Raw genomic sequence first — 23582 nt, 5'->3', positions numbered from 1 at the left:
CGATAGAAGACTGAGAGTGATGCAACCACACGTCAATGTTCAAGACTTTGAAGCCTAGACTCGACCAATGCGTCGTCTCCTATCAACCTTCTGGCACGCCTCTCAATCAACTCTAGAGCCTGAAGGTGGTTCTTGGCAGAGCCATCCCAAAGGTGAGAGCAGTACTCTATACATGACCTCACTTGTGCTTTATATAAGCTGAACAGTTGTTCTTTATAGTGTTCACATCCATACAATACTGAAACTACATATATACTGGATTGCTTCATTACATCTAGTTATAATAAAATCAGACACTACTTTGGATAATGTTCGCGTTGGTCCAGTAGTTATATTAGTGAGGGCTTTGTTTTGCGGTTTCACCTAATATTAATTATTTAGTTTGTAACATATGAGTAAATAGTTCCAGAAAAAGTTTTCTGAAATTACTAATATTACTTATTTACCCCTACAAATGAGCGTACAGCTATCGCCGGAAGAGTCAGGATTGAACCTGTAATTTTTACATCTCTAGGCGGCCCGTTGACCTTTGCGCTGTGGGTGTTTAACAAATACAAATTTGCGTAATTCTTTATTTGAAACACTCTTAATTATCACATGATATACGTATAAAAATTGTCTATATAGAGCTATTCTGTAAGAACCAACTTGATACTCACTGCAGAAATCGATTGTGAAATGTCAGAAAGTGATATGCCGTATGACCATAATAATTTTAACATTTTCAAGAACACACGTATCAAAATAGTATATCAACATAAGTCGGTTGTAAACATTTTACGAAAAGTAATGAAATGAGTTTTTACAGAACAGTAGGTAAGTGAGAATATTTTTGTGAAATAAAAAAAACATTTAATAGATTAAATATACCTGTTTATTAGCGCTTAAGTATAAGTAAAGGATTAATGATTTTTTGGAAGTCTGTGATTTTAAAGTAAGAAGCATATTATATAATTCGAATTTCAAAGTAAATACAAAAAATAAAGTTGGTAGGGCTTTGTGCAAGCCCTTCTAGGTAGAAACCATACCTACCACCGTTTACAAAGAGATGCTTCGATTATTAATAAAATAAATTAATAAAGTTTTCAATCTGAGTTTGATAGGATAAAAAAATATATTCGTACGCTTGCTCATTTACAGTATTAACTATACCTAAAGGCATGGATAGATGATCGAGATATTTAAGTATATATATGTGAGAGATAATATATTTATTATTTTATTAGAAAAGCAACACCATACAACGTGATTGACATCTTATGGGTTACTGGTCGGTTGTCAGACGTCAAGTTGTAAAAAAAAAAAATACGGGTATTTTATTATGCAGCCAACTGATGGAAATACAAAATATAATAGTGTATCTGTCAGTAGCGCGTGTGATAGTTTGACGAGCGACCCCCTTAGTCTGGTGCTCACAGGACGTGCGTACTGACTGATTTAATAAAATCCACATATTGGACAACAATGTCGGCCGTTTAAATAGGAATCCATTTGAATCCGCGACAAATAAATATTTTTTCTTCAAACTATTTAGTTACTATAAAATATATTAAGTTAAACTACAGGGATTCACAGTAAGTTCACTGTTAATTATTAGAAGTCTTGAAATCTTTAATAAATTAAAAAAAAACCCTAAATATACTTTTTTTTAACCAGTATACGCATATACTGCGTATACTGGTTAAAAAAAAGTATATTTAGGGTTTTTTTATATATGGCGCATTGGCTATAAGCGATGGTTGACATTTCTTACAATGCCAATGTCTAAGGGCGTTTGGTGACCACTTACCATCAGGTGGCCCATATGCTCGTCCACCTACCTATTCTATAAAAAAAAAAAAAAAAGTATGGCATTTCATACTTCTTACTTTAAAATCACAGACTTCCATACCACACCATATTTTATCCTTTACCTATACTTAGGTGCGGGCAAAACCGCCGTCAATAGCTAGTTAAATATATAGCATCGAAAAACAAAAGAAATGTATTACATATTGCTTTGGTTTTCATATATTGTTATTTTTTTAATGCATACTATTTACAGATATTTTAATAGCCTATCTAATAACTACCCTAATCTAACAAAATATATTACAAACAAATACAGACAGAGGTTTACCAGGTCCCCGTTAACAGGGAGTGCCGTGCGTCTCCGACATACGAGCGTTCGCTGCAAACAACTCAATACTATAGGAAACAGCGCGGCACTCGTATGTCCAGTATAAGTCGAACCCTATTTAATGTAATTAATCGTATAGATCTGAGCTCAACTTACATTGGAAGAATCTAAATCTCTTAAACTGTCCATTTTTAACTGTTTTGTTCTTATAAAATTTCAATCGTCTCATTTTACAGACTATCATTTATAGGTAGCAAAAGTTTTGACGGGCCGATTGGTGTGGTTGGTAGATACTTGCCTTTTACACCGAAGGCTGTGGATTCGATTCTCACCCAGGACATACATTTGTGTGCATGAACATGTCTGTCCTGAGTCTGGGTGTAATTATCTATATAAGTATGTACTTACAAAAGAAAAGTAGTATATGTAGTATATCAGTTATCTAGGTCTCCATAGTACAAGCTCTGCTTAGCTTGGGATCAGATGGTCGTGTGTGAATAATGTCCCAGGCTATTATTATTATTATTATTATTATTTTATAGAATAGGAAGGTGGACGAGCATATGGGCCACCTGATGGTAAGTGGTCACCAAACGCCCTTAGACATTGGCATTGTAAGAAATGTCAACCATAGCTTATAGCCAATGCGCCACCAACCTTGGGAACTAAGATTTTATGTCCCTTGTGACTGTAATTACACTGGCTCACTCACCCTTCAAACCGGAACACAACAATATCAAGTATTGTTGTTTTGCGGTAGAATATCTGATGAGTGGGTGGTACCTACCCAGACGAGCTTGCACAAAGCCCTACCACCAGTAAATATTATTATTTATAGCATTTTTATCGAATACTTGTTCGACATGATTCTTTAAATTGATATAATCTTTTTATTTATAAACCGATTGAAATAAAACTAACATTAAATTTTAAGTGAAGTTTGAAAATAATACATTAGTGAAAACCTTATCCAAATCAGTTAAGCCGTTTCTAAGATTAGCGCGCACAAACAAAAATTCTAACAATCATTATTTTAGGTTCTATTGCGTTAATAAAAGCCCCCGATAATAGTTTTACTCATACATTTTCCATGTACAGACGGTGACCAGTTACATTTTTATTATATGTATAGATTTTAAATTATTTTCTTATTATATCGCCATTAAAAAATATTAAGGCAACTTTTGCAGTTGTCAATTTATAATTTAGTTTTTTATTTAAAACATTCTTTCGTCGTAAATATTTTATGAGAATGTTTTATTTAATGATTCTCGCTTCAGCTGTTGCTTACAATTGATGTACTGCCATACATGATTAATTGATCAGGACCGTGAACAAACAGAAAAAGTAAAAAACAAAGCAACTGGAAAAAAACTCACAGGAGGATAATGAGATGGATTAAAGACTCGTGTGTCTTGTGGAAATATTTTTCTCTGTAAAATGCAATGAAAGAACCTTTTCTTTTAAAAAGATAAATTAAAATATCTATACATTGAAAAAAAAAACAGCAAATTATTTTTGTTTTTGTATGATTATTTAAAATTTATTTATTAACAAAAATGTATTTGAGGGTGGTAAGTGTTATCGATGAAGATGACGATGACGTCCTCATGACAAATTTGGTCACGGCGGCCAATCCCAAGAGAGATTTGCCATGTGCGCAGGATATATTATAATATCTAAGTGTGTGCGCAAACACAGATCGTTCACTAACATAATTCGAAGGGACGGCAATTCAAAACGTCTGAAAAGAGTTCAGACGCAGGACCAACGTCTTTAACGGCTTTAACGGGCTGCTACTGAGATTCTTCGACAGAAAAACTCAATAATTTTTTGTTGGTTCGACTTGGTCTTTAAGCCGGTTGGTCGGTGTCTGTGGCCAAAAAAAAAAAAAAAATACTTAAGTCTTGTTGTATTCCGGTTTGCAGGGTATGTGAGCCAGTGTAACTAAAGGAGCAATGCACATAACATCTTAGTCTCCAAGGTTGGTGACGCAATGACAATATAAAACATGGTTATCATTTCTTAGTGGCAATCTTTACAGGTGATGATCACCATTAGATGGCCTATTTGCAAATCGGAAAATTAATAAATTAGATTTTAAACAATTAATACGTCAATTTTTTTTTTTATATGCCCCGGAATGGCAAATGACTCTACTCCACCTGATGGTAAGTGGTAGTAGAGTCCAAACGCGACGACGGCCAGTACATTCGGGAAGAATGTTCTGTACTAGCCGTCCCCGCCTTGCCGGCCCGCAAGATGCCGCTTCACGCCTCGTTTGAAGGAACCCGGGTTGTAAGAGGAGGGGAACACGTGAGCTGGTAAGGAATTCCATTCTTTGGTAGTGCGGCAAAGAAAGGAGTTGCCAAATTTCTTTGTGCGCGATGGAATTGATGTCACAGTTAGGCGGTGACATCGAGAACCAGCTCGCGTGGACTTAAGAAGGAAGGGGGAAGCAGGAATTAGAGAGAATAATTCCTCAGAGCACTCGCCGTGATACAGACGATAGAAAGCGCTCAGTGCTGCTATCTCGCGACGCAATTGTAAAGGTTCAAGGGTGTTTGTGACCTTTACGTCGCCAATAATGCGTACTGCACGTCGCTGCAACCGGTCCAAGGCCTCCATTAGGTACTTAGCGGAGCCATCCCAAAGGTGCGAGCAATATTCAACGCAAGACCGTACCTGTGTTTTGTATAACAGGCACAGTTGTTGTGGCGTGAAAAAACGCCGCACCTTGTTCAGAACTCCGAGTTTTCGTGAAGCTGTTTTTATAATAGCCTCGATGTAATCCCTTGGACTAAGGTCGCAGCGAACGTCCATCCCCAGCATGGCGATTTTGCTTTGTATCATCAGCGGTGTGCCACAGAGGGAGGGATGAGGGTAAAACGGTGACTTTTTCGCTGTGAGAGCGCACACCTGTGTTTTCTTGGCATTAAACTCAACAAGATTATCAGAACCCCATTTGGCGATGAGCTCTAATGTCCTATTGAGTTCAATGACAAGATTCTCCCGCCTCTCCTCAGTTTCCGCCCGCCCAGCCACTGCGCGTCCGTGGTATCCACCATGCACTGTACTATCATCTGCATAGCAATGTATGTTCCCAAGAGAGAGCATATCATTGATATGCAAAAGAAAGAGTGTGGGAGATAGAACAGATCCCTGGGGGACGCCAGCATTCACTACATAGAATTGTGAAGCGCAGCCATCTACTAAAACACGAAGGCTACGCTTGTGTAGGAAGCTGGCAATCCAGGTGCATAGCTGAGCAGGCAGACCATATGCCGGTAGCTTGGAGAGAAGACTTCTGTGCCAGACCCTGTCGAAAGCCTTGGAGATATCGAGGCTGACAGCCAACGATTCTCCATGCTTGTCGATAGCTTCACCCCAGAGGTGCGTTACGTACGCTAGAAGATCACCTGTGGACCGTTTTGGTCGAAACCCGTACTGACGATCATTAATTAGACAGTGATCTTCTAGGTAATGGATCAGTTGGTTGTTTAAAATCCGTTCCATCACCTTACAAAGTACTGAGGTGATAGCTATTGGCCGATAATTTGCCGGGTCAGACTGACCCCCTTTTTTGGGAACCGCTTGCACATTAGCTCTTTTCCAAGCCTCCGGCACACATCCCGAAGAGAGAGAAAGTTGGAACAGGCGAACACGTTAACACAGGAGACAGCTCCGCCGCGCACTTCTTCAGCACAATGGCTGGTATTCCATCGGGACCGCTAGCTTTCCGTATATCGAGTGATTGCAGCTCCGCACGCACATCACGTTGCCTGATTTTGATGTCAGGCATCGTGTGGCCACATGAAGGTATTGTTGGTGGCTGCGCACTACAATCATCGATCACAGAGTTGTCGGCAAAGAGTTTAGCCAGGAGGTCAGCTTTCTCCTGCGGACTGTGAGCTAGCGATCCGTCCGGATTTCTGAGCGGTGGCAGCGAAGGTTGGCAGAAATTGTTTTGCACAGATTTGGTCAGACGCCAGAAGCTACGGGAGCCCCTAGGATGCGAAATAAGGTCATGACCAATCTGTACAATGCGCTGTGCATCCGCTCTCGTGTATGCCTTCCTACAGGACTTGGAATTTTTATTGTAGTTTGCTTTCAGTGAGTCAATGTTAGATGCCCCGCTAATGCAGCCGTTGATCCACGCGCGATATGCCGCCTGCTTAGATGACACAGCGTCGGCACATTCACGAGTGAACCAACGGTTACGCGTACCCCTATTGATGAGATCCGAGCAAGGAATGTAGTATTCCATTCCTAACATGATCTCATCAGCAACAGCAGCGGCACTAGCTGTCGGGTCATTCCCACTGAAGCAACGTTCCTTCCAAGGGACTGACGCATAGTAATCGCGCATACCGTCCCAATCTGCCGACTTATAGTGCCAAACGCGACGTTTGCATACCGCTGATGGCGGCAGCTTGGCCTGTGGCACTTGGGTAGATATAAGGCCGTGATCCGAAGAACCAAGTGGAGCTTGAACCACAACCTGATGAAAACAACGACAAAATATGTTAGACATAGTGGTCAAGTATATAAAAAAAATTCAAGGAATGAAAATATATTGTACAGGTTTATCCAACCATGTAATAATTTTTTTCTTAGTTATATATCAGACATTTAAAATAATGATTACGAATAAATATACTATATATACTTAACACAGAATATCAATGAGTCATATTTTTAACTTTTATATTTTTCAATTTTTAATTTTATTGTATATACAAACAATCACAGCGATTAACTATTAAATATAATGGTTGAGTCTAACGAAGCTTTTACAATGTCAACCAACGATTAAAACAAAATGGATGGAGTGCAATGAACCCATATTTAAATCAACAACGTAAGATACATCAAAAATTTAAGATTCATAAATTTTAATGTTTTTTCTTAGTATCACAATTTGTTTTAATAATAAAATTTGAATAAAAATTTACATTATAATATATAGAAGTTTAATGTTTATTTTAAATGATATATAAAATCACACTTGTGTTTTAAATTTTATAATACTAAACCAAATCAAATCAAAATTCTTTATTTAACAGAGAAGCATTACAATTACTTATTGTTTGTCAAATTAGAAATTATCATTACCACTATATATTTGGACGTCATATAATTTAGATCTATACGTATTATATTATATATATATACATTATACGAATTAAAGTGTGCGTTATGCCAAGATGCGAATACCTTGAATATTCACATACATAACACGCGAGTTTGCTATTGTACGTAAGTAAACTTACAAAGCTAAAATTCTAATTTAAAAAATGATAAACCACCGTACGTACGTACCATTCTACCCATTCTGAGGCATCTCATTCCAACATCATAGCTATTTCCTAAGCAGGTCTTTGCTGTTTTTCTCTGATGGCACAGACAGATATATCGAACTTAATTTGAATAAAAACTTGAAACAACAATTAAACTTGTAAGGTAGCAAATGTTTTATTGACTCGGTTTCCGATTGAAAATCGCTTCCTATATAGCAATAGAGACAAAAAAAAAAACAACCAGAAGCAAACAAAAAAATATAATGTTTTACAAGAACATTAGTAATTTACGGCAAATCAATGCTCAAAATAATTGGACCATTCAGTATTTTCGGCCAAGTCGCATTGTCACCTGAATAGAATTGATTGAAAATGAAATATAATTTATAATATAACTAAATAATTATCATAATTATCGTATATATATATATATATATATATATATATATATATATAACGCGAAGTAACAATAATCTAGTCATCAAAAACAATTTCACGCAGAATTGAGCACTACTGATTAAGTTTGCTTTAAATTCTGTGTTCATTTTCACTGCATGACATTATTATGATTCAACATTCAAATTATATTGGGCGTGAGATAATATACTGAATAATGTTTAATACGTGACAAACAAATGATATTCGTGCTTTGTTATATCGTTTTGAATTTTGATGTGACGAGTTTAATAAAGCTTAATCAAAATACTAGAAAGTGGTTTTTGTTTGTTGCTTATTCGATTACAAGTAAAATAACAAGTATATGAAACATACACAGATTTTTTTTCTTAATTATAAAATCAATTTTACAGATCAACATTTTAATTGTCACATTACATATAATGACTTTGTTGAATCGTGAAAATGACTTCCTGTTGAAACGCAATTCGAATTCTCTGGGTGAAAAATAAACCAGCCTCCCAGTCGCTTGTGGAGGCAATAAGACGGGCTACAACACAATATATTTTATTGTACACCAAAACAGGAAAAAACCAAGAAATCCAGAGCAGACTATCCGGCTTTTGTACCACCTTTTTCTTAATCCCGAAACTTTTGGGCTTATGTGGTGGTCGTGTAAAAGTTGTACGAATTAAAATATATAATTAAAATATATACAAATATTATAAATATAAAATATATGATATAAATATGGTATGGTATGTTGATAAGAATTACATAAACCACATATTGAAAAAATGTTATATTATTATATAGTTAAAAAGAATTATTTGGGGTAAATATTATGTAGTCAAATATAAATAAATAATTATGTTGGAGAGTTAAGAGTCAGCCCAAATGCTTTGGCTTACGCGAGTAAAATTATAGGAACATATGCAAAAGATGAACCAAGTCATTTGTAGAGTATAAAAAAATAGAGAAGTATTGTTTAGGCCGTATATGATGATGATGTTCTCCTGACCGATTTCCTCAAAAGAGATTAGCACAAGTGTGTACGCAAACACAGGTGCAATCTCACAATCCGGATCTCATGGAACGGCAAATCCAACATGACCGGAAAGAGTTCCAGCTTAGGACCAACGGCTCAGGATGGGATTGGGTTGCTGCTTAGAAAATAGATTTAATCCATCTCAACCCATGTTTGGTGTAAAATTACAAGGTTTTATATTTGTGTTAAGCGTACAATATCATTAACACTCTGCCTTATTATTACGAATAGTGACGATAAAACCAAGCTTAATTAAAAGTATTTTCAAAAAGGATTGGCGTTAGTTAGGTGGTGGCCTTAAATTTTCGCAAAATCCTTTTCTTGCATGCTGCTTATACTGCACTGACAATAAATAATGGGAAATGTTTAAACAAACAATGATGAGTGAAATGGAGTAACACTTGCTGTGTTAGACAACTGTGACAAATATGTGACCTCTATTCATACCCATCTATTTTTTTTCGTTTTTGTGACTTTGATGTTACTTCGAAACTGGCATCAATATATACAGAAAATTACTTTAATTATAATTGTATTGCATGTATATAAAGATTTCAGTCATGATTGTAAGAATAAATTTATGAAAAATTATTAAAACACATTGCAGCTACCCATTTGTAACTAAGCTAATATCCTCTTGGTCATTGTTATTACGCCACTCGTTATTATAATATGAAGTACAATATATTATAATGTTCTTACTTAGTTCAAGAATGGAATAAAATAATATCCTGGGACAATAATATCCTGGGACATTATTCACACAGGGCCATCTGATCCCAAACTAAGCAGAGCTTGTACGATGGAAACCAGACAACTGATATACTACATATCCTACTTTTCTTTTGTAAATACATACTTATATAGATAATTACACCCAGACTCAGGACAGACAGATATGTTTATGCAAACAAATGTCTGTTCTGGGTGGGAATCGAACCCACAACCTTCAGCGTAAAGGCAAGTATCTACCAACCACGCCAACGGCCCGTCAAAAAAAAAATGTCTAACATTTGATTATTGGCTAGCTTGCATGAAACTTAGTAATGGTACTAGTTCAAATATAAAAAATTAACAATTTTTTTTAAGTTTTCTTTTTTTTATGTTAAACCTTATTTTTAATACAAAATAAATTTGTTTTTATTTATAGTCCACGTACATTTTTCTTCAATACTACTCTTATATCCGTATAATGATATTAACGTTGTTACTATACTATTTAGCAGTATAAAGCTTTATTTAATGAATTATCTAAGAAATAAATGAAACGTTTCAACTAACCTGATAATTTGTTTGTACCACCACAGCTCTAAAAACTATGGAAGCGTCTTGAACTCTTGTCTCCAAAGGTCTCTCCGCGAACTTCGGACACTGGCTGTCACAAACTATTGTTTGACACAAAAACAAAACCACAAACAACAAATCTCTATTGGAAATTTTGCCCACCGGGCATATGAAACACGATGCCATTTTCAACTTTATGTGTATAAAATTAAGTCACATATTCCCTTGTCGACCTCATTTCACTGCACTCCACTTCGGTCTTCGTTTCTTCTGACGTTTTCTGCTCTGCATTTTTTTCTGTAACAAGGAATGTAATTGGTTATTTGTTGGAATAATGAATGGATTATTTCCAATTGCGTTTGTTTATTTTTAATTTTCATCGCATTGTTCAGTCTTTTTATATTAATCGTTTTTTATCATAATACAGAACTTATGGAAAATAAATGAATTTTATCTTACTTGTAAACGAGTATTATGTTGCATGTTTGAATTATTTTACAAAAAAATATTTTATGTAACTGTTACAAAGTATATGTATAAGAGATTTACTGGTGGTAGGGCTTTGTGCAATCTCGTCTGGGTAGGTACCACCCACTCATCAGATATTCTACCGCAAAACAGCAATACTTGATATTGTTGTGTTCCGGTTTGAAGGGTGAGTGAGCCAGTGTAATTACAGGCACAAGGGACATAAAATCTTAGTTCCCAAGATTGGTGGCGCATTGGCTATAAGCGATGGTTGACATTTCTTACAATGCCAATGTCTAAGGGCGTTTGGTGACCACTTACCATCAGGTGGCCCATATGCTCGTCCACCTTCCTATTCTATAAAAAAAAAAAAAAAAGATTTTCTAAATGATTATTTGGTTTTTGACAATTTAGTAGACAAAGTTTTAAAAAATAAATAAAAACCGTCTCGAAAATCTTGCATATTTTCACATCACACATAAAACTAAAAACTAATGTTAATGATGTTTAACCCAACTATATATATTTTTAACTTACAACTTCATTAAAATTAACTGAGTGGTTCGTTAAAAGTTATTGCTCTTATTATAACTTACATCTCCGTCGTACAACTACAACTATTATATTGGCACACTCATGAGTTTTTTAAATAATTGGATTTGTTAGATAGTTGGAGCGGCCGTTATTTTATATTGGGCGTTGTGTTAGCAATACTAATTATTAGAATTCAATTGATCAAAAAATAAATTATTTTCGGTTGACACAAAAACATTCATTATTGCACTGCCCAACAACCGCTAATTTTATTTTGCATGTAAGTAACAAGTGATATATACGTAACATTTAAATTTTAAAATTAATTTTTAATATACAAACACATTACTAAAAAACGAAAATATTTAATTTAGATAAATTATTTTAAATTCCACCGTGATGCTTGATTTAATTTTTAGTTTTTAATAGTTTGGATATTTCAAATACATTTAAGTTTAAAAATATTAAAGTAGTCATAGTATATCAACGATTAGTATAAGTGATTAAGTTATCAATACGTAATGTAAAAAAATCACCAACAATAATAAATACACATTATTACCATATATACATACGGTTGTAAAAGTATAAATTAATAATTTGAAACTGACATATAACAAAATCAATATACATAAATTTGCTACATTCATCTGGAATAACGCTTGGACATAAGTCTTCTTCTTAGAACGCAGTGCATACAACATGGGTATTTTTTTAATAGTTAAAAAAAAATATTAAATTTACATATCATAGTATGTCATTAATACGTCGTATTTATATTAAAAAGTTCAAGCTAGTTGAGGCATTTTAATAACATTGCCCATGAAGTATGCGTATAAAATTGCTACGACGCTCTACGTCGTAGTCGACATAAACAATTTGCTTGTAAATTTCTACGAATACGTTAGACAAATAAGTACACGTAGTATGACTATTCATGATACAGTCAAGGAACTCAATATTATGTACATATATACAAAAAACTTTATTTACGTAACTTACGATAGTTAATGATAGTTAGTAAGATATATTATTAATTTTATTTTATAAAATTGTAGGTGTATTGGCTTATTGCCCACCTGATGTTAAGTGTTGAAACCGGCTCGCTCACCCTTCAAACCGGATAACAATAATAATAAGTATTGCTGTTTGGCGATAAATTATCTGATGAGTGGGTGGGTGCTACTTATCCAGAAAGGCTTGCACAAAGCCATCAAGTAAATTATAAAATTATATTTAGCTCTATATAGTATTAATTACCATTAGGCAGTACTAATTTAACTTATTTTTAGTTCAAACTCAGATGAATTTTGTCATTATTAGCTAGGTATAAATCACCGCATTTCAAGTTATCAGTCCATTTCTTTCAAGTCTATCTTTAAAGTCATCGAGTATAAAATATGCATCTGCATTTCCATTATTTAACGCTTTCAAATTTTAAGCTTATTATACATATAATAGATAACGTAATGGTATATGGTAAATAGGTTATATTTATAAGTACCACAGACCGTAACTCGACACGTATCATCAAGCTTCAAGGCTTAATATGTCAAACCGATACAGACGCTTTGGGAACTTAAGTTCTTGAGTATTTTCATCCTAAATATTATATATAGCCACATGATTTAATGTACAATAAAAACACAACGGTATTTTGTATTTCTGTAGTTAAAATATCAAGCTTGGTAATTATAATATAATCACGTTTTGTTCGTTTGTAACCTTGAAACTCATGGAGTTTTATCTTTTGATTTTAATTCATCCAGACAAAAACTTATCTAATCTATACCTTCTATTTTTTTTAATTATATATTTAATAGTATTATTGTCTATTATATGTACAGCATTGTTGAAATACTTGCATTTTATAAAAAAAACTTATTTCATTTGCATGACATATTTCCTTTGATCTGAAAAATCGTAATTTTAATCAAACCTGTATGCTTTTAGTATATATACTTGATGTATTTGTAATTTACTCTATTAATAATATTTTATTTAACTAGATTTACATATGTAAGCAGAGCGTAACAAGATACAAAGTATCCACTATCGGTGGATAATACATCAAACGGAGTCTACGTCAGTTTGGCTTTCTCTAAATCACTTAAGCTTAATTCTCATTACGCACAGCCACGTATATCAATGGGCGGTAAATTAAATATTTTATTTACAATATAACCTAAGTCTTTACAAAAGAACTATTAAAATATGCCAAAAGAAATTATACGACTAATTTCTTTATATATTGTCTGATTCACCTTTAGATCACACATTCAACTTTATATTGCACTATTTAATATACTATTTACATTAACTAATATTTAATATTAACAGAAACATTTTAGTTAATAAAATGAAACTCAAGTTGGATTATAAGTAATAACAATAAAAATAAACTCATTTTGTAACTCCTAGATCTCATTTTATTTAATAAAATTCTTAGATGATTTATATATTACTTTGAAAACAAATTTAATAAAATACTTGTTGTTAGCAAAACAATTATAAGACATCTATAACAAAGTAAACATTGAAATGTATTATATAAACGTTGTTACATAGGAAATGTAATCCAGCAATCAATCGAACTATCGTCACTACATGAAGTAATTCTGAGCAAACAGTTGTATCTTGTAGTAATTACTTGTGGTTTGCGGTTGCTGTGGTTTGCAATTATTCTTTATGATTACTGCGTTAATTGTTCGTACTGCGGCTTTGTTCTCGATATGAGCGAATTATTAGATAGGCTTAATATTTGATTTATTGCTATTTCTATTAATCAGAAAATAGTTTTGAGTTTCAATAGAAATTTTACGTTTACTTCTTTATGTAACACTATATCATAATATGAAATTGCCTAAAATAAATGTAATATGTTATGCAACCCCATAGTTCGTGTTTTTAATTCCGACTAGTATTTTTTACTTATTTGTTGAACAGCTTCATCTATATTGGAAAATGACTAAAGTTCAATTATGCTTTTGAAGCGATATTCAAATTTATGTTTTTTTTTTAATTACAATTTAAAATAACTCTCTAGTTCAAATCAGAAGTATTACAATGTTAAAAGATCATTGAAAATGTTAAAAGTTATTAATATAATAGGCATTTAAAATAAAATATATCTGTGGAACGCCTTAAGTATGACCCAAGTAATTTGTTACATACAGCAAACTATAAGCATTTCTGAAAAAAATATTGTATATCATGTCATACATAGCTTTACTAAGCTATGTATGACATGAAATACAATACGCTTTCGCGGCTAAACCACTAAACTGATTTGATAAAATTTGGTATGAACTTATTTCATACCAAATTTTTCATATATATATGCAACTTTTAATATCTACAAACAGAACACAGAGCGGGTGAAAATTAGTATTATTATATCTTTTGATACAATATAAAATAACAAGTAATGACTTAAAAGCTTATTGTGCAGTATCTTACCCGTGACGTTAAAAATTACATCATTTTAAATGACGCCAAATCTCATGATTTTAGAATATTTATTTGCATTTGTTTGGTTATGTAGATGCTTAAACTATCAGGTATTACATACTAAATTACGCATTTCTCATTAAAGTGTCAGAAAAGAATAATCTTTTTATCCTCGTTGAAATTTTTCTATTTTAAATAGTGTAATTATTTTAGAATATAATCTTACTTAAAGTTACATATACCATCTCTTAACGTCAATTCAGTAATAATGAGAAAAATGAGATTTGAAAACATTTTAGTATTTAAACAACAACGGGTTCGGGGTTCAAACAATTGATTTGGTTCATCCATTAGTAAATGAATATTTGGATACAATAGGTTTACAAAGGAGTCTTCAAGAGAGGTTTGTAAAAAATGGACATTGGAGGGTGATGAAATTAAATTAATAGCGTACTAAAAATAATAATCAAAATAAAATGAGTTACATATAAATAAGAGGACTTCTCAAAGAAATAGGGTACATAACCTACGTTTGTATGTATTTACCGCTCTAACTTTTTATCTTGTTGCAGAAAATTTTAGTTTTTTTTAATGAGTTTGTTTCATCATGTCCAGATGAGATATAACTTTTTAATTCTCTTATTAGGCTTTTAATTTTTGATGATATAAATAAATTGAAGTATACATTTCAAATGTTTTTTGATCCACTAATGAACTATCTGTATAGGTACCACTCAATCGTCAGAAATTCTACCGCTAAACTGCGGCAAGTGAGCCAGTGTACCGTCAAACATAGTAGTTTCCAAGAATGGTGACGCATTGACAATGTAAGGAATGACTTACACATCACCTGCAGTGTCAACACTTTTATTATATAAAATTACTTGTTCGCCTACGTATTTCATAAAAATGAAATAAAAATAATTAAAAACTATGATGTAAAAAACACATTTTTTAGATTTCATTTTAATAAATAATTTCAAAAAGTAAGACTTGGAGGCATGAAAGATGACGTCACTGAAATAATCTTAAAGAAAGGTTGAAAATAAAATTAAGTCAAATAATAACAATTAAGTTCTAGAAAATGTAATGTAATGTATCTTATGATAATAATAAATATATTTATTGCACATACAATAAGAAGAAAAATTAAATTTATCTATATAGAAAAAAATGAAAATATTTTTCGTTGCGTTTAGTTTATTTTATATTGGATGTAAATAATAAAAGCGGGGTAAGCAACATAGGTAAGGGACCTTAGAGTGGTTCACCTCTTCAAAGGTTACTTATATATTGTATATAATTATTCAAAACTCAAGATGTCAAAACCACGGAGAGATTGAAATTTTCATAAATAAGTTTTAAAATACTTTAACCTATGAATGATAATTAAATTCTACAAATATATTCAGAGTGGCTAATCTTAAAATAAACTAATAGCTATCTTAGTTGGCCTGTCAGACATAATTAGTCATGAATAGCTAACAAAATTTAGTTGATAAGTATATATATATATATATATATATATATATATATATATATATATATATATATATTTATTCTACATCTTTTGTTAAAATAAACTATTACATAAAGTATATTAACATAAATTATATATACCTATATACTCCCATATAATATAGGTTACGGAATAATTTATCCATTGTTGATCGCGTGCCGACTTCACACGCGTACAATAGAATTTAAAATGAATTAAATGTCATGTCCTATTCTCAGATTAATTTTCAATACGGCTCAGGTACTGTATTAATGAATTCGAAGTTCCAAAGCGATTAATTTTACAAGGTTTTAGCCAACTTTATCGTTTATCGATTTCAACGACAAAGAATAACAATTAATAATGAGAATGTTGGATCTTATTTGTTCTTTGTTTATATGGTTTTGAGAAGAATATAATTTCACAAATACCAAAATATTCAATAGCCAACCAAAATAATGGACATCAGAAAGAAACTATGTCGCACGGGTGTGACTTTTAAAGATGCATCTAAAATTTACATTTATTATATTATTATTTTTAAACTTATTTGTGCAGAGATTAACATTTTACTAAAAAATAGCGTTAATTAGTCTTTCGGTCTCTATTTACCTATTCTAACATATTATGTTTTTAGTCCATATATTGATAGTCTAATAGTCCAATTAACGCAATATATTTCGCTCGAGTTATAATTCAAAAACATCTGTATTATTTCACTGTTCAAATAATAAAGGTTTGCGGCCGCTACGGAATTAATTACATTTTGAATAAATTAATTCTATTTTATTGAGGGTATGATCTCATGGGATTCCTAGTACTTTAAACAATTATTATCCATTCATTCATTCTTCTTAATTTATTATAGTAATCATTAAGTATCGGTATTAGGGGAATGGACATTATTACTACAAAAAAATAATTAATATACCAAGATTTGAATACAAGATTCCATTCAGAAATTTATATTTCTTAATAATAACAATCTACGAGAAATATCTTGATTTAATCAATTTATTTATTAATTATCTCATCAATTAGTTTAATACCTAAACCATTAATAATTTAATGAATATCGATTCCAGTAAATTAATTATAAATTCTACGAGAATTAATTTATATATTATATAACAGTACAGTAACAGCCTGTTAATGTTCCACTGCTGGGCTAAGGCCTCCTCTCCCTTTTTGAGGAGAAGTTTTGGAGCTTATAGTTTATTTTATAATATTCTCGTTAAATCTTTTCTAGACAAGAGTCATACTTGAAGTGTTTAATGAATTTAAAGTTAAATTAGAACTCATGAAGAGATTTATATAGTTTCTGCTTTATGGTATATACTCGTAAAGTAAAAAATACATACGTCATTAAATATACTCCAGTATATGCTGTTTTTATGTTTCTAGATTCCACGCGTAGTTAGACATTTAATTCGAAGTCAACTTAATGCGGTTTCATAAAAAATAATATAGAAAGGTGTGCCGTGTGCATATGCCCTAATAATGATGCAATGTAAACTGTGCATCATATTCGTTCCAAATATCTTCCATATGATATACATCGATATGTTTTAATAAATTTTATACTGTAGTTAGTCGTTCGTCTACAGTGCTAATAAATAGACGCAATACAAAACTGATTTTTACTTCATACCTTAAATTAATACAAGAAGGTACAAAGGATTTAATTTTTTTTACTGTAGTTATAATTTAGACTTTTTTCACTGTTACAAAAATAACTCATTTGAAACATAATTAAAGAGATATTTGACTGCCTCGTTGGTCTAGTGGCTTGATATAAGGCAGACCTGGAGGTCCTGGGTTCAATTCCCAGGTCGGGCCAATAAAAAGTTATTGGGATTTTCTGTCAGAAAATTTCTCTTTAGCAGCCCGGAGTCTGGAAGTTGGAAGTGTGTATATTCCCGTGCCTCGGAAAGCACGTAAAGCCGTTGGTCCTGCGCCTGAACTCTTTCCGGTCGTGTCAGATTGCCGTCCCATCGGATTATGAGAGTTAGGGAATAGAGAGTGCACCTGTGTTTGCGCACACACTTGTGCACTATAATATCTCCTGCGTAATCTCAAGAGAGATTAGCCAAAAGAGGCGAAATCGGTCTGGAGGACATTATTATTATTATATATTTTAAAGAGATATTTAATAATATTTGTAAAATAACTATATTCAAAAAAGCATTGCAAAACCATTACGTTTGCTACTAGTTAGTTATATTTATTTCCTGTATGTTCTTATGTGAACATTGCTATGAAAGAAGCTTCAATTTCTAATACGCCTGAGATACATAATACATATGATATGCTTGAAAAATGAGTTTAAATAATAAAGACATTGTGCTTTTAGGCAGTTTACTATTGGTTATTAGATCTGATGTTCATTTACATTTATAAAGCTCAGATTTAAGGCTTATTTAATAAAAAGATCATAAGACGTTGATTTCTAAAAATATGCGCTATTCATCTACGAAGACACAAAGTTATCGACTATACAGTTTACTTAAATCATTACATAATAAGTGTGGTTCGTTGATTTTATTTGTATATCAATAAGTCTACAGTAGACAATTATTTTTCTTTAATAAATGTGTTCTGTTTAATACAATGCCATTTTTTTTTAGTTTATATTTCTATAAGAACATTAAATTCAAGGTAATCGTCTCTCTTCAAATTTAGTGAAACTGTAAAGTTCATCTTAGTAAACTTTCTCCAAAATACACTACAACTTCTGATATAAGCTTTGTTTATTATCTCTTATAAGGTTTTTCCGGTAGATATTATAAAAAAGTCTATATTTGTATAGAAAATGTGTACAAGTTTTACAAATAATATTGTAAGTTTTTCTGTTGAAAATATAATTTTCTACAAATCATCAGTATTAAGTATTGTTATTATATTATGTGTATAGTTATGGCACATTTCTAGTATAATATTTTCAGTACATACCAATATTATACATTTAACATATTTTATAAGCTCTTTATATTGATTTATTGAACTATTTTTACTTTTTCTATGTTAAAAAGCACAAGAATCGCTTAAATTTGGTAATGTACTTAATGTATTCGAAATTTAAATATTTGGACAAGAATATTGAACTGACAATCAAATGTAGGAAGAATTAAAATTAGCGGTTTTATTTTTTCGAGGTTCCGGGCACAATATATTTGTAACCATTATGCAAATAAAAGGACCCCTTCGTTGGAGAGTGAATGAAAATACGTTGCTAATTGAATTCTAAAAATAAATACCTACATAAATTTTTTTTATTAAAAAAGCACATAGTCAATAGTAATTATGAAATAAACGAAATGACAACAAATTCTAAATTGAGTAATATTACTAATAAAAAAAAATGTTATTTGATGAAAAATATCGATAAAATAAACTTTTTTTATAGAATACTCTCTACTACTAGTACTCTTAATGTTTATAAGTGACTGTATGATTTTAGATATAATTTACAATGCGATTGCATTATTGATTTTGACAATTAACCATCTGACCAGTATAACATCAAAGTTTTGTTCTCAAAGGTCTAAATTAGTACGGCCCATTTAACCTATTTCAAGAGCGAAAACTGAACTTATAACTCGATAAACGATTATTTAAATTGAAGAAGATATACAAAGTTATTGAATTATTTTAAAGTCGAAATTCCTGTCTCAAGTGAAAATACTTCGGGATTGTTTTGTTTTTCTAATAATAGCACTTTTGTATTCTTGATACAAGATGCCTTAGAATTTTCTAATTTAAGTTACACAAATCTTGACGTCTTGTACCTTTTACTATGTATTATGTATAACCATGAAAGCAGCTAAATGGTTAAACGTTTTTTTTTTTCTGTTCATATATTTCTGTACTTTCTAGTTGTACTGCGGGTTTTACTCCAAGAACATTTATATATATACAGCGATTTTCTACTAGCTATTTGTAACTAAATAATTTCTGGAATACATCTTCGTGCTATCATCTAACAAATCCGGTCGTCGTTAGTGTTTTGTCAAACCATAGTCTATTTTAAATATTACAATAACATAAAATGCACGCTAATCACGTCAGTAGTCGAAATTTAAAGCGGGTGCAAACTGCGAAGAGCAGCTAGTTATATAACAATATTCTACACTAAACGAAACTCGCTGCGATCTTTCAATGTCATTATTATTCTTCATATCATCATGAGACTGGTGTTTAATATATGTCCAAGGCATTTAAATTGGAAAACCTGGGTATATACATATATATGGATATCATATTTTTTTTATTAGACATAGTCATATGTTTGACGTTTGAGGACGCTTCGAGTCATCTCGTGAGCACGACATGCGCAACTCTATTATAATGTGAAATAATTCATAGATAGATTGAAAAAAATGTTTGCGTACTTTTCTAAGCACGGAGATTAATATAAATAGATCATGAAATCTTTTAATCGATATAAAAAAAAAAACAATCTGATAAAAAAATTAGACACATAGCCACTCAACCAAGGCATGTAAATTTTTGTAAAGTCGAGTGCAAAATTTAAACAACTGAAATAGGAATTTATTGTATTTCGTAAAACAGTAAAAATACGTTTTCAAAAGAACTGGGTTAAAAGATACAAAAGCAGAAAAATTGAAAATATGATTACAACTCGAACTGGGTCCAATGAAAAATGGATTTTCTCGGCCCATTTTTCTTCCTATTAGATGTGGGTTAGTAGTCAACTGTCAAATCCTCTGGGACCTACCCAGCTTATGTTCAATTTGTGGTGGACAGTAAAGGTCGCGACCGCAATGTAGAAGTTATATTAAAGACACTAAAATATCTTCATTATCTTTATATTAGTACTTACATCTATATAAATAAATAAACTTGAAGTGTCTGTCTGTTATTTCAAATACACTTTTTAAGTTAATATGGCAATTTGCAAATTACCAAAACAATCTTTTATTTTTATTTTAGACTATCGTTATAGAATATATAGAATTCAAATAGGCATTATATATTTATTTATTTTTAACATATAAAATGGCAGATTTTAATCAGACTGGATTATTAGTATTTCTACTGAACAAGCATTTCTTTTACTTAAATTTAAAAAAAAAATAATCTGAAGAATCATCTTTAAGATATACTTGGATTGTTTTTTGGTTATTGTACATAATACTCTGCCTACATGATTGTGCTCGTAACACCACTTACCATTCATTACTGAACACAGAAACAAAATGTACTTGATGTTTGGTTAAAACTGAAAAATAGTAGTACGAAGCAAGACCGGCTTGATACAAAACCCACCTAAAAAAGGATTCAATCCAAGTTTTTTGGATCTGTAGCCATATAAGTTGACCAGTGTATCAACAAGCCGATCGAAACTTTTTTTTTATAATATATTATATTTCAAACTACTGTAATTATTTAAGTGGTAAGAACGCGTGAATCTTAACCAATGATCGTGGGTTCAAACCCGGGCAAGCACCACTGAATTTTCATGTGCTTAATTTGTGATTATAATTCATCTCGTGCTTGACGGAGAAGGAAAATATTATGAGGAAACCTGCATATGTCTAATATCACTGAAATTCTGACATATGTGTATTCCACCAACCCGTATTGGAGTTGCGTGGTGGAATAAACTCCAAACCTTCTCCTTAAAAAGGAAGAGGAGGTCTTAGCCCAGCAGTAGGACATTCACGGGCTATTACAGATACAGACAGATCTTAAAATACTATAATACACGGGAGAATCATATAAAGATATTGCTGGTCTGTAATCCTACTAACGTGCATCAAAGTTCTTCATTATCTTCTTCAGGTAATCGGTACATTTGACTGAAGATCGCCCTGTGCTAAGTTTCCTTTATATGTAGTCCGCAACTCTAAGACTTGTCTGCTGTTACGAGTATCGGTCTTTGTTATACGGGAGCTCACCACCACTTCCTGCCGTGCCGATCTGCTGATTTTGCAGGCTATGTAAGGTTCGCTATATATGCTTCGGATCTTTTCCCGATGATATTCCCGATTTTTTCCTTATAAGATACTCCGAGTATAGCTCACTTTAAAGCACTTGGGTTTGTTTTCAGCGAACGTGGGTTTTTAGACTACTCTCATAGTTTAGGGTACATACACACACATAAGACGTATAGTTAAGCGATTACATTAAATTTGAAAATGGAGTATATAGACTATTTTATATAATCGAGTATATACTCTATATTCAAACGTATATATAATATATGTTTGAAAGTAGAGTAGAAATAAAACTAAATCGTATCACTTTATGGCATTTTAATCCGATTCTAAGAAAATGTGGGAAATGTAATTTCTACACCTATTTTTCTTTCGATTAAACTCGATGCGGGCTGGAAGTCAACTGTCGATTCCTCAGGGAACGTCCCAGCTTATGTTCAATTTGTGGTGGACAGTGTAAGTCGCTCAGAAAGATATATTTATCGAACTGGAAAACTGTCACTTCGATTTTGTTAACCTAGTTATATTTAACTAGCGAAATAATTAGTGAAATTTAACAAAATAATATTTGTAATGCCGTGAAGGTCTTAGTTGGATGCTCTAGAGTCTAGATGATTCCTGTATCCAGCAGTAAACAAACATGGGCTCGTAATGATGAGAATGAATTTGAAAAATAAATTTTCTAGTCGGTCAGCTTATTTTTTACCACCGTTCTCAGAAATGCTTAATAAAACCCAAGACTTTGTTAAAACAAAATCATTATTTCACTTTAAAACGATTTTGATTGTTTTTATAAACATCTAAGTATAATATGTTAATTCATTATTAATGAGCAAAGCATAATATTCTCCGAAATAGCATCATAAGTGTTAAGTCACTGACCATAAAAATAATTAAATTGAAAAACCCATACAAAATCATATTTCGTCGACAACCCGTCGGCTGTAATTGGTTTCAGCGCTTATGTTCTCTGGTTAGCTTTTCACTCGTGACAGATATACATATATGAATATAATTGCGTAGGTAAATATTCGAGACTTTAATAATAGAAATAAGTATGTACACAATATTTTAATTAGTAATAATTGAGTGAATAATACAACTAAATATCCATATTTGCAGTATTCATCGATCCATCAAATCGAAGTTTAAAATTATTTGTCATGTTAAATTTCACTATTTTAAGATAAGTTTAAGCTAAGCGACTATAAAAAATTTAGCTTCTTTGTTATTAATAAATTTTGTTTTTAATTTTGATTACATACGTGAAACATTATTAATTGTTGAGGATTAGTTAAATAAAATTTAAATATATGAAATGACTGATTAATTCTTAAATTTAACAACAACGTTATCCATTTAACAACACTGAAAACTCTTAAAAAAACGGATCGTGGCATTGAATGGTGCTAAAATATATATTATATAATAAAACAATTACTCTGTAATAGCCAAGTTTATTATATATGTCTTGAAAACGAATTCTAATGTTTTTAATAAGATGGGATTTTCAAATATTAAAAAT

The 23582-nt window shown here is 31.8% G+C and overlaps 1 protein-coding gene across 1 annotated transcript in view; it reads right to left on the bottom strand.

Annotated features, from left to right (window-relative positions):
* Window positions 1–10447, bottom strand: part of LOC126772363 (uncharacterized) — a 34878-nt gene extending 24431 nt beyond the window's left edge. The window contains exon 1 of the mRNA XM_050492707.1: window positions 10145–10447. Coding sequence (XP_050348664.1) covers window positions 10145–10333 — 189 coding nt within the window. The 5' untranslated portion in view covers window positions 10334–10447. The remainder of the gene's footprint in view (window positions 1–10144) is intronic.
* Between the last annotated feature and the right edge of the window lie 13135 nt (window positions 10448–23582).

The sequence above is a fragment of the Nymphalis io genome, chromosome 12, assembly GCF_905147045.1.
Source record: "Nymphalis io chromosome 12, ilAglIoxx1.1, whole genome shotgun sequence".
NCBI lineage: Eukaryota > Metazoa > Arthropoda > Insecta > Lepidoptera > Nymphalidae > Nymphalis > Nymphalis io.
This window is presented reverse-complemented; position numbering and strand designations above follow the sequence as displayed.